Here is a 14,652-nt window from a genome sequence, read left to right on the forward strand (position 1 = left end):
GGACAAAGGTGAATGCTAATGGAATACTAATTTAGATATTATCCATAGCATATCTCTGCTTGTGCAAAAGAAATAATGGATGCTTTTAAAATCTTAAATTCAAGGTAAGTTACTATTCAAGCTGGGTGCAGATGGGCAAGCACCCAGATTAATAAGTATAAGTGACTTTTTATGCTGGCTCACTTTTCATGTTATCTTTCACTCATTTCTAACGGGGCCTTGGATGTCAGAAAGATGGCTCCCAGAGTCAATGGCTGAAATAAACCGAGCTGTCCCTTATGTGAGTTCTTTGTCTGTGGCTAGGGAGGGGAGGGGAGGGGAGGGGAGGGGAGAGGAGAGGAGAGGAGAGGAGAGGAGAGGAGAGGAGAGGAGAGGAGAGGAGAGGAGAGGAGAGGAGAGGAGAGGAGAGGAGAGGAGAGGAGAGGAGAGGAGAGGAGAGGAGAGGAGAGGAGAGGAGAGGAGAGGAGAGGAGAGGAGAGGAGAGAGGAGATACATAAGGTTTTGATAGTCTGTAGCACCAGTGACCATTTGCTGCCTTTTGCTGTCTTATTCATGAGCTCTGCTCTGTTGCTCTCCGTAAATGGAAACAATACAATGTATGAGCAATACAACAGCAAGCAATAAACCTGAAAACCTCAGCATGTCATTAACTGAATGACTAGTTTACTCTCATCTGGGATAACTGCCTAGGCATTCAATAGCAATAATACCTCTATGGCTAGAGAAATAACTCCCAGCTACGACTGAATGGTGACCACCATGCCTTGCTCCATTCTCTGCCTGACAAATAGAGACTCTTTGAGAGGCAGTCTCAAAGGCATGACAAACATGTGTAAGAAGGGAACCTAATCAGACTGCAAGTGGTTACTTTCAAAAGACAAAATTAAAAAAAAACAAACAAACGGGGGGGGGGGGGGGGGAGGATCCTGGTGAAGATTAGAGAAAGGAAACAAATGACACATAGTGAAAGAAGAGTAACAGAAAATATCTCTTCATCTCTTGTCCTCATGCAACAAAAGTGGGTCTCCAGGGGACCTGGAAGATAGTGCATATGCAATGGGTAAAATGATTTTTCAAAAAAAATTTTTTTTTTCAAATTATCAGATGGTTGTTTTGGAAGTTCTTGTTAGAAGGCATGGAGGAGAGCTTAGTAAAATGCACAAAAAACTTTATGAAGTAAATGTATGGTTGTGTTCTTTGATTTTCTTGAAGGAATATAAAGCCTCATGCTTCACTCCAAAGGGCAGTGGGGTTTCCACATCAATACCAAATGTAAATAACAACAGTGGTCTTCATATGGATCCTTGCAACTCTCCCATGTTAATCACCTAACATACTTGAACCTGTGTATTTCTCTCTACCCTGTTTTTGTTTGTTTGTTTGTTTGTTTGTTTTTTTCCTGCTGCTAATCTATGGCACTATTTTATTTTATTTTTATTTTTAACTATCTCTTTGGAGTACCACAGGTGAGGTCTCCCATAGGCTTTTTTTAAACTTAAGGTAGTTACTGATTCTCTTTTACCCTCTGCTATTATAACGTGTTAGGAAGTAACATCTTAATATTTTACAGAAGCAATACTAGCTCATCATAGAATATTTTCCTGAGCATATGTTAAAACTCTAATTATAATTCAGCTAATGAATCCATATATACCTTCAATTAAATAAAATGTAGGCAGTGCTGTCTACCCACCAATGTATTTGCCCAGCAGACGACTGCAATGAGATTATGTGGATTTCTAGCAAATCTGCTTCTTCAAAGCTTTTGGGGAGACTTATTGACTTACAGAGTTTCAAATGATCACATTACAATTTCTTGCTTTTCATTTGTGCTACAACTTCTGTACCTCTGGCTCAGTGACTGTCAACCTGCAAGCTGTGGACTGCTGTGAGCTGAGAACAACTGTGAAAAGGCTTGTGGAAAACTATAAGAGAAAGCAATTTAAAAGAATGATCTTAAATGAACTAAACAACTTTTCTTCTAAGAAATTTCAAGGTGTTCACTCGATAAAAAAAAAAAAAGTTAAAACCCACTTATTAATGCTGATGCATATACATTTTATTGTGCTGGATTATACATGTATTTTGGAGCATCTTCCCAACTGTGGAGTGGTGAAGATGATGAGAATGCATGTCCTGTATCTAATGTATGCTTATGTTCATAGCAGTGACTTTCCTCTTGTTGCCAGAATAGTCTGAGAAATGTTTTTACTGTAACCGCTACCAAATTAGTGCCCCTCTCACCTGACTACAGGTTCCCCATCGCTGGGTCCCTGATTCTCACTAAAACCAGGAAACTGAAAAGCCTCAGTTTTCTCTTCACTAATTCTTTCCACAGTCCCTGCTTTTCTCTCCCCCATTAGGAATTAAAAATCCGTAAATGGTAGGGTTTCATCTTTGGTTATGCTGTGTGTTAGTTTTCTGTTCTGTTTTGTTTTGTTTTTAACGTTAAAAACAGACCAAATTAATCTTCAAGAATCTTTGTTTCACCTTCAAAATAAAGTATATTATTTTCCAAGTATTGTCTAAACAGCAGCTGCCAGCAAGACCAACAAATCTAGCAAAAGTTATTTTTGGAGCACATAAACATGAAGCTGGAAGCCTACATGCTGTAGATAGCTAGAAGATGCCGAAGTGATTGTGCTGTAATATGGGCTGAAGAAAGACATTTGACTGAACATCAACAAAATCTTTTATTTCTTGTTATTCTAGACATTCACTCAGCCAGCCAGCAGAATATCCTCCTGTAGCTAGTAAAGTCATATTCTTATTGTCTGCTAACCTCCATTATATATATATCATATATATTATATATATAATGTATAGAATAAATATAATATATGTTCTATATATTCTATAATATATATATATATCATTATATATGTATTATATATTTACTATTTTTTATTATTTATTTATATTTCTACATTATTATATATAACATTATTCCAGGAGAGGATATATAATTTCAGTTTCTTCACATTATGTAATGTAAGAAAAGGAGCATTGTATCTAATGATTACCTGTACTCCCTTAATGTTCAGTGTCTTGCTCACAGCAGATTGTCCAAACAGTAAGCACAGAATAAAATGGCCCACTGCCATTGGAACTGGGGCAGCTGTTTTTCTCACCACGAAGTGATAAATTAAGTTCTTGCTAGGGCTCTGCCCAAGCACCAGCAGGAGAGGGTCTCTTAGGACCACTGTAAAACATTTTCTCTCTCTCAACAAGAAAACCATCCCACATTTATACAGTCCTAGTCTTGAAGAATCTTGCTCTGAAGAATTTGAAGAAATTTTGAGATTGTTCTCTTTCTAGCAAAGATGGTGATACTAGCAAACTACATTTGAACATTAAATTTGTTCATGAAACAACTCTGTGGTTAATATTTCAAGTCAGTCTATATTTTCATGGGTGAGGATTTGTGGCAGGGTGGATGGTAGAGTTGAACAAATACTGGGGTTGTGCTTCTGTCATGCAAACAGCAGCACATACTGCACCTGACAGCACTCAGGAGGGATGGGGTGCTACGGGATGATGTATCTTTTCAGGAAATCCAAGTTCATGAGTTGAATTTGTCCCCTTAAATAACTTTGTCTGAGTCAGTTATCCATCCAAATATGAATGACTTTCTATTGCCCTGCTCTTTTGTTTTCATTTTAGTGGTGTATAAACTGGACATACTGCATTAACCATTACTGCCTTGATAGGATTTCTTTTTTTTCCAGCAAGATAAAAGATGTTAATCTGAATCTTCCTCAGCCTAAGAAATATAGCTAAAACCATGGAGCCAACATAGCATACTGCAATATAATACAGTATTATATTACAGTAAACATATAGTTATTATATTACATCATATAATTATATATATAATATCTGCATAAGATATTTTATATATTATGTATTTTGTATTATTATAATGTGTTATATATTACATCCCTTATATATATTATGTATATTATATATATATATGGAACAGTTTGTTCAGAGAAGCAGTGAGGTCCCCATCCCTGGAGGCATTTAAGAGACGTGGACATGGTAATAAGGGACATGACTTAGTGATGAGACTCTGTAGGTCAGGTTGATGGTTGGACTTGGTAATCTTGAAGGTCTTTTCCAACCTACATGATTCTATGATTCTATATACTGTATTTACATATGCATATATGTAAGGATCATCATCACCACAATCTCTGGCCCTATTTTCAGAGAAAATGGGGAAAAAAAATCATATTTGAGGAGTCAGGCCTCCTCGTTTGTGTTAACACTATGGCATTCTCAAGTGATCTCACTTCTGGATCTTTGATAAACTTAGTCAACAGTGAGGCACAGGTAACATACATGTATTTCAGTACATGTATGCATCTTTTCTTCTGAAGCTGATGTTCAGAAGTTTGTGTTTCCATGGATAACAATGTCAAATCTGTGCAAAACCATGGTAATTACCAGGAAAAATTTAATTCCTACAAAACATATTTCTGCCAAGCATGCCAGTGTGGGAGAACTATCATTCCCAGATGAGCTATGAAGTTTATCAGGAGAAAATGACCCCTAAGAGAATTTGTGAGTGTATCTAAACCAACAAAGTAACTTCTACATTTGCTGTGTATTGCAGAGGCAGCCATGGCATTTTTGGTCTTGGACACAACTCTCTATATCTGGCCTGTGCATTCATGGTTTCATTTAAGACCTGGAGTCCTGGAATATTTTGACTAATATTACCAGTATGAGGAACATTAAAATTGTGTGTCAATACAAACCGCAGCCCACTGGTGGCAGTAGTTCGTTACTAGTGGACAAAACTCTGCTTGAACGGCGTGGGCTGTACATATATGCATGATTCATGGAGAGAGACGAACTTTCACATCTCAGTCTACCGGGTTGCTCCTCTTTCTCATCCCACAGTTCTGATTTTATCAAGACTGTAGCTTCGAAATAAAACTTATTTTACAGGTGTAGGAGACAAATCAGCAGAAGATGAAGAGGCAACACAAATAAGTTAATATCTGTTCCCTTTGGAAGCTTTGATATGATCCCTGGTTTCACATGTGCCCTCTTCAAGGCACATTGAATAACTGAAATAAATGGAAGTGGGGCTCAATCTCATGCTTACTAATATCAGTAGCAAAACACACATGGAACAACAACAAAAAAAATTGAACTTGCTTTTTTTTTTTTTGCTCTTTCTGCTCCTGTGCAATAGTTTGCATTCAGGTGGAAAGTAGCTATACTCCTCCCTATAAAAATGAGCTCTCTGTCTGCCTGCCTGCCGTGACATGTTTTAGCAGTCACCCCACTACGTCAATATGTATTAGTGTTACTGTTGTTGTTTTTCCTGTGCATGTGTGCAGTAACTTCCTACCAGCCCTAAACCATGCCAGGAAATGCTTTTGTTTCAGTTAGTTATAAACAAACTTGTGCCTAGTGATAACGAGCAGCAGAGGTGACATGAGCAAGCAGATGCAATGGACCCTGCTGCCACCAGACACTGTGAGCAACTCTGAGGGCTCCTCTTCCTGTAAGGAAAACGGACTCCATCTGCCACCACTTCTTTCCTGCCAGTGACTGTGTCCTTGTGTGCATTTCTCTAAGCCTGACACTTTGAACAAAGAAATCACAAGTGTTATCAAACTTTAACCACTATCTCTGGTCCATACTGTTCTGTGGAATAACCTGAAAACTCCCAAGCAATTTCAAAAGTGGTGCTTTCCCAAGCCCCCTGCCTTATTTGTCCCAACAGTGACAGTGAGATTGTTTGAAAAACTGAGACACAAACAAGCCTGGAAAAGCCCTAAGTGCCTGCTGTGCATGGGGTACTCTTCAGCCCGCCCACCCAACATGAGCCCACCCAACAGGGCCATCCCTCCCAGTCCCACCTCTGATAGGGCTCAGGCTTCATAACTCCCTCCACCTTGAAAGGAAGCATCAAGGCAAAGAACAGGAAGCCTCGGAAGCTGTGTGGATGCCAGGATGAGCTTTTGTTTCAGGCATGTTGGTGGGGTGATGAAACCTTCACGCTGTGAGAGCTGCGCCTTTTGTTCTCAAGAAGGAAACCCCACACACACCCCAAGTCCCTACCATTTGTGGAGCATGCCAGAGGTAGTTGAAATGCATGGCTATGGCAGTCAAAACACTTCTCCTCCCTTGCTTTTCACAAACTGGTACAGTGAAGAAAGCATCCTGTCAGTAAGGTTTAAACAAGATGTGCTTTACCCCAGCAGCTCCATCCTTTACTCCCTAGCCTGGTGAAAGCTCACATAAGGACATGAGTCAGGTTTTGAGTGGATTTCATAGACATCTGGTCCTACATCTACATCTACACCAGATTTCTACATCTGGTCCTGCAGCAAGTTTACAGTTTTGTTGTTGTTGATGTCTGTTTGCTTGCTGGAAATAATTTAAGAAGGGATTAGTGGTGAAAAACAAATAGATAGATCAGATAGGTAAACCCCCACAAACTGTGGAAAATCTTGCCTGCTACACTCTTAGGAGAGACAAGAGAAAAAAGATTGTTGCACTTGAATGGGCTTGGGGAGACGAAAACACAAAGGAGCTGATAGCTGAATACACTTAAGATGGTTTCAAAATGAATGTCTCGGATAGGGCTAGCAGCATTCAGCACAGGCAAGTAAACCCGCCCAAGAAAATCAACACAAAGCAATAAACCCAGTGTGACTTCCAGGCTGCTGTTTGTTTAAAGTTAGCTCTGAGATAGCTATGCAAGGCCTGTGTAGCACAGGTGTGTTCTTTAGGGCAGTGCTGTTTTCCAAGATAAATAAGTTGATCCTGCTGCATGCTGATGCACACTGACTTCTACTACTATCATGTCGAGACGGGAACGTCAGCTTTGGAGGGTGGGAACCCCGATCTCAGCACGACACAATTCACCCAGCTCATGACGTCAGGCACATGCTGTTATTCTGCAGCTCACAGTATGGGTAGATGCAGTATGGGCATCCTGGGGAGGTTCCTGGGCGGTGTTACCCTATCTCTGTGCTCTCTCCTACAAGCAAGAGAAACAGCAGTCTCCGCTGGTGTTAGCCCACAGTTGACTGCTGCTAGCCATTGCTTCATTCAGCCTGTTTGTTTTGGTCATCCCCTTTTCAATGGGATCCTGATAAGAATAGCCTTCTTGTCTTTTGTATACATGCACTCGCTTGTGTGTTGAATAAAGAGACCACAGTATTTTGCATGTATATCTAGCTTTATCTTCGCATTGAAAGAAACTCATATTCAATGGTAACATAACAATCCAGTCTCCCCGTTCCCTGAGATTTCTATTTGTACTCTCTGTTGACAGCCATGCGCATGACTTGTAATTAGCAGTTTAACTTAGGAGAAGCTTAGCACTGGAGGATCGAGGGGTTGCTGGATAGGGCTGAGTTGCACTGGGAGAAATTATGCATTTTGCTTTTATGGTGTGTTATGCTGATGCTGTTATTTATGCACTTTCAAAATTATTATTTTCACTCATCTAAATTAGAGGAAAGAAAAGTTGCTGCAAAATTCAGGAAATGATGACAAGCACTTGTGAAAATTTGGCACCGAGATGCCTTCTTCAGGCAGGAGATATGCTATTGTTTTCAGTTTTCTCAGATAATTAGTAAAACAGCCTTTTTTTTTCTAGAGATAGCTTTCAGCCTTAGCTTTTACATATAGATCTGGTAGCAAAAAATGCAGACAAAGGAGGTGGTTTGGACACTCTTAGTCCACAGACCTTTGCAAAGTAGCCCCAGTGAAATGCGTAAGACAAAAAACCCAAAGCTTGGTGGTTCACTGCAGATTTAAAGAAATCTTTCTGTGGGCTGGAAACATAATAGCTTCCTCTCAATTTATTAAAAATTTCCGAATACAATGAGAGTAACTTCTTAGCATCCCACCAAAGCTGGAAACCACAGCTGAAGGCTTCCTCATCTTGTTGGCTTTGTTATTGGCTGTATGCATGCAGCCTTCGCTCGGTTTCAGATAGCCTAGCCCCCAAACTGCAGCTTTGCTACAGCTTCTGCATGTGTTAAAAGTGAGACTCAGTGCTCTTCCTTTATTATTCATTGGTGTAAGGAAGGCAGGGGAACCAGATTCAGGCAGATTGGTGTGGGAGAGGAGCATCTGCTGCTCTGGGGTATTTAGCTTCCTGTGCAGCAATCTGAGCTTCCCAGGCTGGCTTCTCCTCTCCCACAAGCACCACTTGCTTGAAGTCCTGACCTGTTGCAAAATTCCCTTTGTCAAGCACAGTAGAAAAAGGAAATGCCACAATTTGTAAAGCTGAGAAGTGCCAGTATCTGTCCTGCTAGAACAGACATTTTGCAATTCCTCTTCTGAAAACTTTGGGGGGATCGAAGGCTCTTCCTATACACGTTCTGCTCCATGAATTGATTTTTTTATTTTTTGTCAATAGCATTTCGTGGAAAGTGACACAAAACAAATGTTGTGCTCTGCCAATGGACCAACTGAACACCCAAACCCCAATGTTACCATAAAGCCACTTCTGATGCTGGCAGTGAGGTAGTGCAGCCAGAAACTACAAAAAGTGATTGTCTCCTCCTCACTTGCACTCTCGGGATTTCTGCCAGCTCGAGTTTCCTCTAACGGTATATGGAGTGAGAGAAAGCATTCTCTCTCAGAGAGTCAAGCCTGTGAAAATAAGATTTCACATGTGAAACTGAGGCCTGGAAAACAATCACTTGGCTTCTCTTCCTCTAATTTATTTTCCATATGATAGAGAAATTTGCATACAGTTTATTTTTATCTTAAGAGTCATCTGATGTGCCAGGGATCCCATTATGAATAATAAGCTGATACGGGAATTAATTTTGGGTGCTTTATCACACAGGCATTTTGTGTCCCCTCAATTACTCTTTAATTACTCTTTTTTTTTTTTTTTTTTTTTTTTTTTTTTTTTAAAGACTGTATGAAAGAACTAGCACAAGGTTAGATTTGTGTTCCTGATCATGTTTCAAAACATTCTTCAGTCAGAGCTCAAGCAAAAGCTGAAGTCAATTTTAGATACAAACACTTTTACTGACATCAATTAATATCTGATTAAGCCCCTCTGTTGCATGCCCTCAAGCAAGTCTTTTATTATCTCAGTCTCACAGTCTGACAAATGGGAATAGTTTATACTTACCTGGAAAAGGAGTGTTGATCTTTTTACAAGGCTTCAAACATGGCCAAACAAATGAGACATAAGAACTATGGTTTACCACGTGCTGTTTCCCACTCCATGACTTTCCGAAAATGCAAGAAAGAACTTGCTGCCTTGACATACTGCAGCCCCTCAACGTTTTCAGCTGAAAACTGTTAGCGAGAGTCCAAATTCCTTCTTGCAAATGAGGTCAGCAATCTGCTGAAAAGTGCTCTCCTTTAACATGCAGATGGCTAAGAGAGCGCATGCCTAGAAGGGTACCACTACCTCACCAAATATTTGGTGACTGTAATTTTTTTCTAAATAATCACTATAAGAAACTGGTGACATACAAAAAAAAAGTAACAAATGTAGAAGCCCATCAATATCCAAAATAAGAACTCCTAAACTAGTTATCCTTTATGTGGCTTATGCTATGTGGCCTAGCAAATGTGCTAAGGATGTCGGCTTTGCCACATCCAAGTGCGCTGTGGTGTTTGTTATCCCCAGGTGCCATTTGGCATGGGGCAGTCTCACATGACCATGAATCTTCCTCACATTCTCCATACAGCAACAAAAAGAAGCAGGCATAAAGAGATATACACAAATATGCAATTTCTGTAATTATACCACTAACACTAAATGAGTGAGCATTTACTTTTACAGAAATTAGCCTATGTCCTGCCAGGGAAATGAAATGCCTACATTATGCTCCAGGAACAATACAGCCCTCATACACGTAGCAAGGTACACATGGCATTTCCAAGATGCTGTGCCTATCTCAGTGATAATCCACTGAAAGGGAAATACAGGAAGGCAGAGAAGCAGCAGAAGTGTAAACCTTTTATTTGTCTCTGTCTCGCAGGACTGTAATTGAATCTAAACTCAGCAGTGAGGCCTGGTTCACACAAATCAGTGACGCTCCATTTAAGTGTGTGGATCACACTCATTTAAGAGATCTATGGCTCTGTCCCAAAATGAATAGTGCTACCACTGGACAGGCTGCTTCTGGAAAATCAGACCTCAGTCCCACAGACACCCACCATTCTGCAACGTCAGGAGAGCATTTACTGCACTCAGGTCAGGGCAATATTGATGTGCTCAGACACGTGCATGAGTGATTGCAGTAGCTACAGAGGAGACAAACTCTAAAGAATGTTTATATTGATTTACTATCACTTAAGAGGCCAAAAAATCTTCAGTGAAACCAAAAAGTCTGAAGCTGTAACATCATTGGTGATGCTGATAATTAGGGAGATTTCACAATTCCCAGTCACATGGTTCAGTGCTCAAACGTGTCGAAGCAAAAGGCCATAAACTCATTTTGAGGAACTTGCTCAAAAGCTAGCTAGCAAATTTAGCCCATTTCCAACACAGAAGATCCCTCTGCCATGTTTTTAATGCTGTTATTATGAAAATCTGTAAATACTCTCAAACTATATGATATGTTCCTTGCTATTTCTTTCCTCAGTGATTCCTTTGGCCATTGGTCTTGCACCACTCCTGGCTTATAGGAGTTACCATCTCTCTCAGCAATAGACTATTCTTCCAGTTTTTGAGGCTGTAATGGACCGGGGGAATAAAGCGGAGTTTATACACTGCACCACCAAAAGTGAAGGAGCTCGGCTGTAGGAGGACTCTGGGTGGACTGGAAATCTTCATTCACTACAGTGAAGTATTATTGGAATCACCATGGGGACAGGATTTTACCCCCGTGACCATACATCTGGAAACGTTAGGAAAAATGGCTGGCTAAGGGGGAGAGGACAGCCGCGGAGCAGAGGAAGCAGCAGCATCCCCGGAGGAGTTGACTGCAATGCATTTACAGCTCTCCTGGCATACATTAATACGGTCCGTGAGCCACAGCTTCTGCTTCGCCACCAGCCACGCTCGCATCAGACGCAGTGCTGGAGGGCAGGGCGCAGGGAGCGAAGGGCCACACGGGTGCCGCGCAGATGTCCCCAAAGCAGCAGCAATTCATTCCCACGGGCTCCCACGAGCCAGCCCCACCTCGCACCTCCCCTCGCCGAGCCGCTGCCAGACAAAGACGCGGGGATGTCCCCAACTTGTTGCCACCCTGCCACGCACCCCCCACGGATAATTCAGTTTATTACCCAGCGCTGCAAAAGCACAAACCACAGCCACCCGTGCGCCCCCAGCCAGCCGCCTTACACCGCTTTTAGGGCGGCTGGCGGCTCGCAGCTCGCCGGCTCGGGTCCCCTTGCGGCACGCTGGGGACATTTGGTGCTGCGGCGAGGGGGGGGGGCGGCCAGGCTGGCCGGGGCGATGCCCCCCGGCTGCGACCCACGGGGCCCGGCAGATGTCGGGTGGGGCGGCACCTGGCCCGGCTATTGTCTGCTGGCCCGGCACGGCTCGGCACGGCCGTGCTCGCTTGCTCTTCTTTGCAGCAGGCTCGCAAGGACAGCGATGGGGTTTTTCTCTCCCTGCAGCCGGAGGTTGGGGGAGGGAGGGGAGGCTCCCGGAGCTCGTAAAGGACCGAGAGGTTCGCGTTCGCCTCCGAAATGAGGAAATCCGAGTAACACCACCAGCCGGCTGATATTGCCCAACCCGCGGGAGAGGGGCACCCCGGGGGCTGAGGGAAAAGCTCCCCAAAGCTCCCACCCGGCCCCGGCCCCGGTCCCAGCCCCATTCCCGGTCCCTGCCCTGTTCCAGGTGCCTGCCCCAGCCCCGGTCCCGCTCCCGGCGTCGGGGCAGGGCGGGGGCCGGGGAGCGGCGGGCAGCGGCCGCCCCCCCAGGGGCGCCCCCCCCGAGGTCCGGGGCGGTCGTGGGGGGTGTGTGTCTGTCTGTCTGTCTGTATGTGTGCGTGCGTGCGTGTGCGTGTGTGTGTGTGTGTGAGTGTGTGTGTGTGTGTGTGTGTGTGTGCTGGGGGAGGTAGGGCTGGGCGCTGGGGGAGGGAGGGAAAGGAAGCAAAAGCGGAGGGGGGGCGGGGGGGAGAAGAAAAAAAAAAAAAAAAGAGAAAAAGGCGGAAAGCGGCAAAATGGTTAGCTGATGACATCACCTCCATTTGCATAGGCACAGGGATAAAACCGCCCCGCCAGCGAGCGCCCTTTATACTGGCGTGCGGAGCGGCGGCGGCAGCGAGCGGCGGGGCTGAGCATCACCGCGCGGCGACACCGGTGGGTCCCGCCGCCCCCCCGGCCCCGGCAAGGCCACCCAGGGGCCCTGGACGGTGCCCCCCCTCCGGGGGGGGACCGCGGGCAGGGCAGGGCAGGGCGCAGGGGCTATTGTCCGGGGGGGGCTATTGTCTGGGGGGGCTATTGTCTCGCAGACGAGCCGCTGCAGGGCGGTGGCGTACGACCCGCCAGCCTCCTTCGTTGCAGCCCGGCGGCTTTAGTTTAAAATTATTATTATTATTTTTAATTTTACTTCCTTATCGAGTTTAAAACCAGGCGGGCGCCGGGCGCTGCCCTTCTATTGTGCTCCACAGCCTGCAGATCCTGGGAGCTGCCACCGGCTGGGGCTGGCGGCGAGCTGCAAGCAGCTGGGATGCTGGACTGTTGGCTTTTTTTTTTTTTTTTTTCTTATTCGTATTTATTTTTATTTTTATTTATTACACGCCGGGGATTAAGCGCCTGAATTTCGGCGTGCGTGGAGTTTTCGGCTCCAGCGGCGGCGCCCCCCCTGTGGATGCCGCTGGCCGCCTTCGGGGCGCGGCCCCGCTGGGGTCGGGGGGGGACCTTGGGGAGGGTCGAGGGGGGTCCAGGCGGGTCCGGGAGCCCCGTCAGGGGGTAACGGGCTCTTCCCTTGTGCGCGCAGATTCACCTGCCAACATGTCCGACAAACCAGACATGGCCGAGATCGAGAAATTTGACAAGTCCAAATTGAAGAAGACAGAGACGCAAGAGAAAAATCCCCTGCCTTCAAAAGAAAGTGAGTGTGGGGGGGGGCAATGGGGGGAGTAGGGGGGTGGGGTGAGGCGGGGAGGAGACAAAGAGGGGCGGCGGGCGCGGGACCGGGCGGGGCGAGGGGGGATGCGCGGCTCTGCCCAGCCCGAACCCCCCCCTCGGCACCGGGTAGCCCTTCGTGGGGATCCATTGGGGTTTCCATTTTGATAAATGCCCCTTCACGAGCCATAGAAACTGACCGACGGGTGCGTTTTTTAGGTTCACGATCTTTATTGCTCCTTTTCTGTTTTTCTTTTTCCCCCCTTTTAGCAATTGAACAGGAGAAGCAAGCGGGTGAATCGTAATGAAATCTGCCCTTCCAAATTATGCACTGTACATTCCACAAGCATTGCCTTCTTATTTTACTTCTTTTAGCTGTTTAACTTTGTAAGATGCAAAGAGGTTGGATAAAGTTTAAAATGACTGTACTGCCCCTTTCACATCAAAAGAATAGAGAGAACTACTGACACTGAATGAAGGCGCTGCCTTTCCCTCTGCCTGTCTGGCTTTGGTCCTGGTGGCATGAAAGAGCTTGCATGTTGATGAAAGAAGAACTTGGGTGGGACTACAGTAAACTAGAGTAACACACGAATAAATGCAAAGCTGTACCAAGGTCCTGCGAGCTGTAAAATGCAGTTAATCGAGTGCCATTTTTTTTTTTGTTCAAATGATTTTAATTATTGGAATGCACAATTTTTTTAATATGCAAATAAAATGTTTTAAAACCTGGATGGTATTTATGTCCTCTGTTTGGAGAACCATACCAAAGGATACGAAGCATAAAAGCCAGTACTGAGACGCGGGATGCTAGAAAGCCTTTGGAGAGGATTCAAACCTCAATCACCATTCTCAATTTTTTGATACACGCTCTCACCAGTAGATAAATTTGCGTGCCTTGAAGCTAGCCGTTAGAAAATTTCAGTAAAAAATTGCGTGTCTTAAAATTTGTTGTCATGTGAGTATATCACTTTAAATATTTCTTCTTTAATAATTAATGTAGAGATTGATAAAGGCAAAAATTTGGCTATTTTTCTTGCTTTGCCCCACCCATAGCGTAGCTCTCTTAGTAAGAAGCTTTCTGTTTTGCTGCACAGATTCAACGCTGGTTGTATAAACCCATAGTTTGTTTAATTAATAATTAAGGCTTGTTCTGCTGATACAGTATTTAAAGGAAGAAGTAACTTGAATTTTCATTCCATAATTGAACATCAGCTTTTTAATATTCTAAAGTAATTTTAGTGGATGGAGCCCCATGCATATTAAAAACATTTTACTAAAATGTTAGTCATGTTTGGAGCACTTTTATGATCTCTTTAAGGCTATTCAATCTTAAGAATTGGTATCAAAGAATATAAAGCTACAATTTCCCTCCTAATTCACAACTAACCATTTGGGGGCAAAAGCTTCACAGTAATTTACAAAATTAGGAGTATGATAAATCCAACATGCAAATAACAACACTGCTGCTGGGTTATGGCAGTTCATTCAGGCCTGGGACACTTTTTGGTCATTTTTCATGCTCAAGTAAATGGGTAAAATCATCCAGAAAGGTCAGTGGGACTTGACTTAAGTAGCCTTAATTTAGGATTTTTTCTTGTGACTTTGTAGTGAAAAATACTTAAT

General features: G+C 43.8%; 1 protein-coding gene across 1 annotated transcript; it reads left to right on the forward strand.

The window, feature by feature from the left end:
• Positions 1-12,143: 12,143 nt before the first annotated feature.
• On the forward strand, positions 12,144-13,758 carry TMSB4X (thymosin beta 4 X-linked). The gene is made up of 3 exons (XM_082784443.1): positions 12,144-12,261; positions 12,902-13,015; positions 13,300-13,758. The coding sequence occupies exons 2-3, from the start codon at positions 12,916-12,918 to the stop codon at positions 13,332-13,334; spliced, it is 135 nt and encodes a 44-aa protein (XP_082640569.1). The 5' UTR covers positions 12,144-12,261; positions 12,902-12,915; the 3' UTR covers positions 13,335-13,758.
• The last annotated feature ends 894 nt before the right edge of the window (positions 13,759-14,652 follow it).

The sequence above is a fragment of the Aythya marila genome, assembly GCF_965140915.1.
Source record: "Aythya marila genome assembly, chromosome: 1".
Classification (NCBI taxonomy): Eukaryota; Metazoa; Chordata; class Aves; order Anseriformes; family Anatidae; genus Aythya; species Aythya marila.

Excerpts from the sequence above, each read along its gene's own strand:
- TMSB4X (XM_082784443.1), top strand. The coding sequence starts at position 12,916 with ATGTCCGACAAACCAGACATGGCCGAGATCGAGAAATTTGACAAGTCC. Across the intron at positions 13,016-13,299 it reads TCCCCTGCCTTCAAAAGAAA|CAATTGAACAGGAGAAGCAA; the intron begins GTGAGTGTGGGG and ends CCCCCCTTTTAG.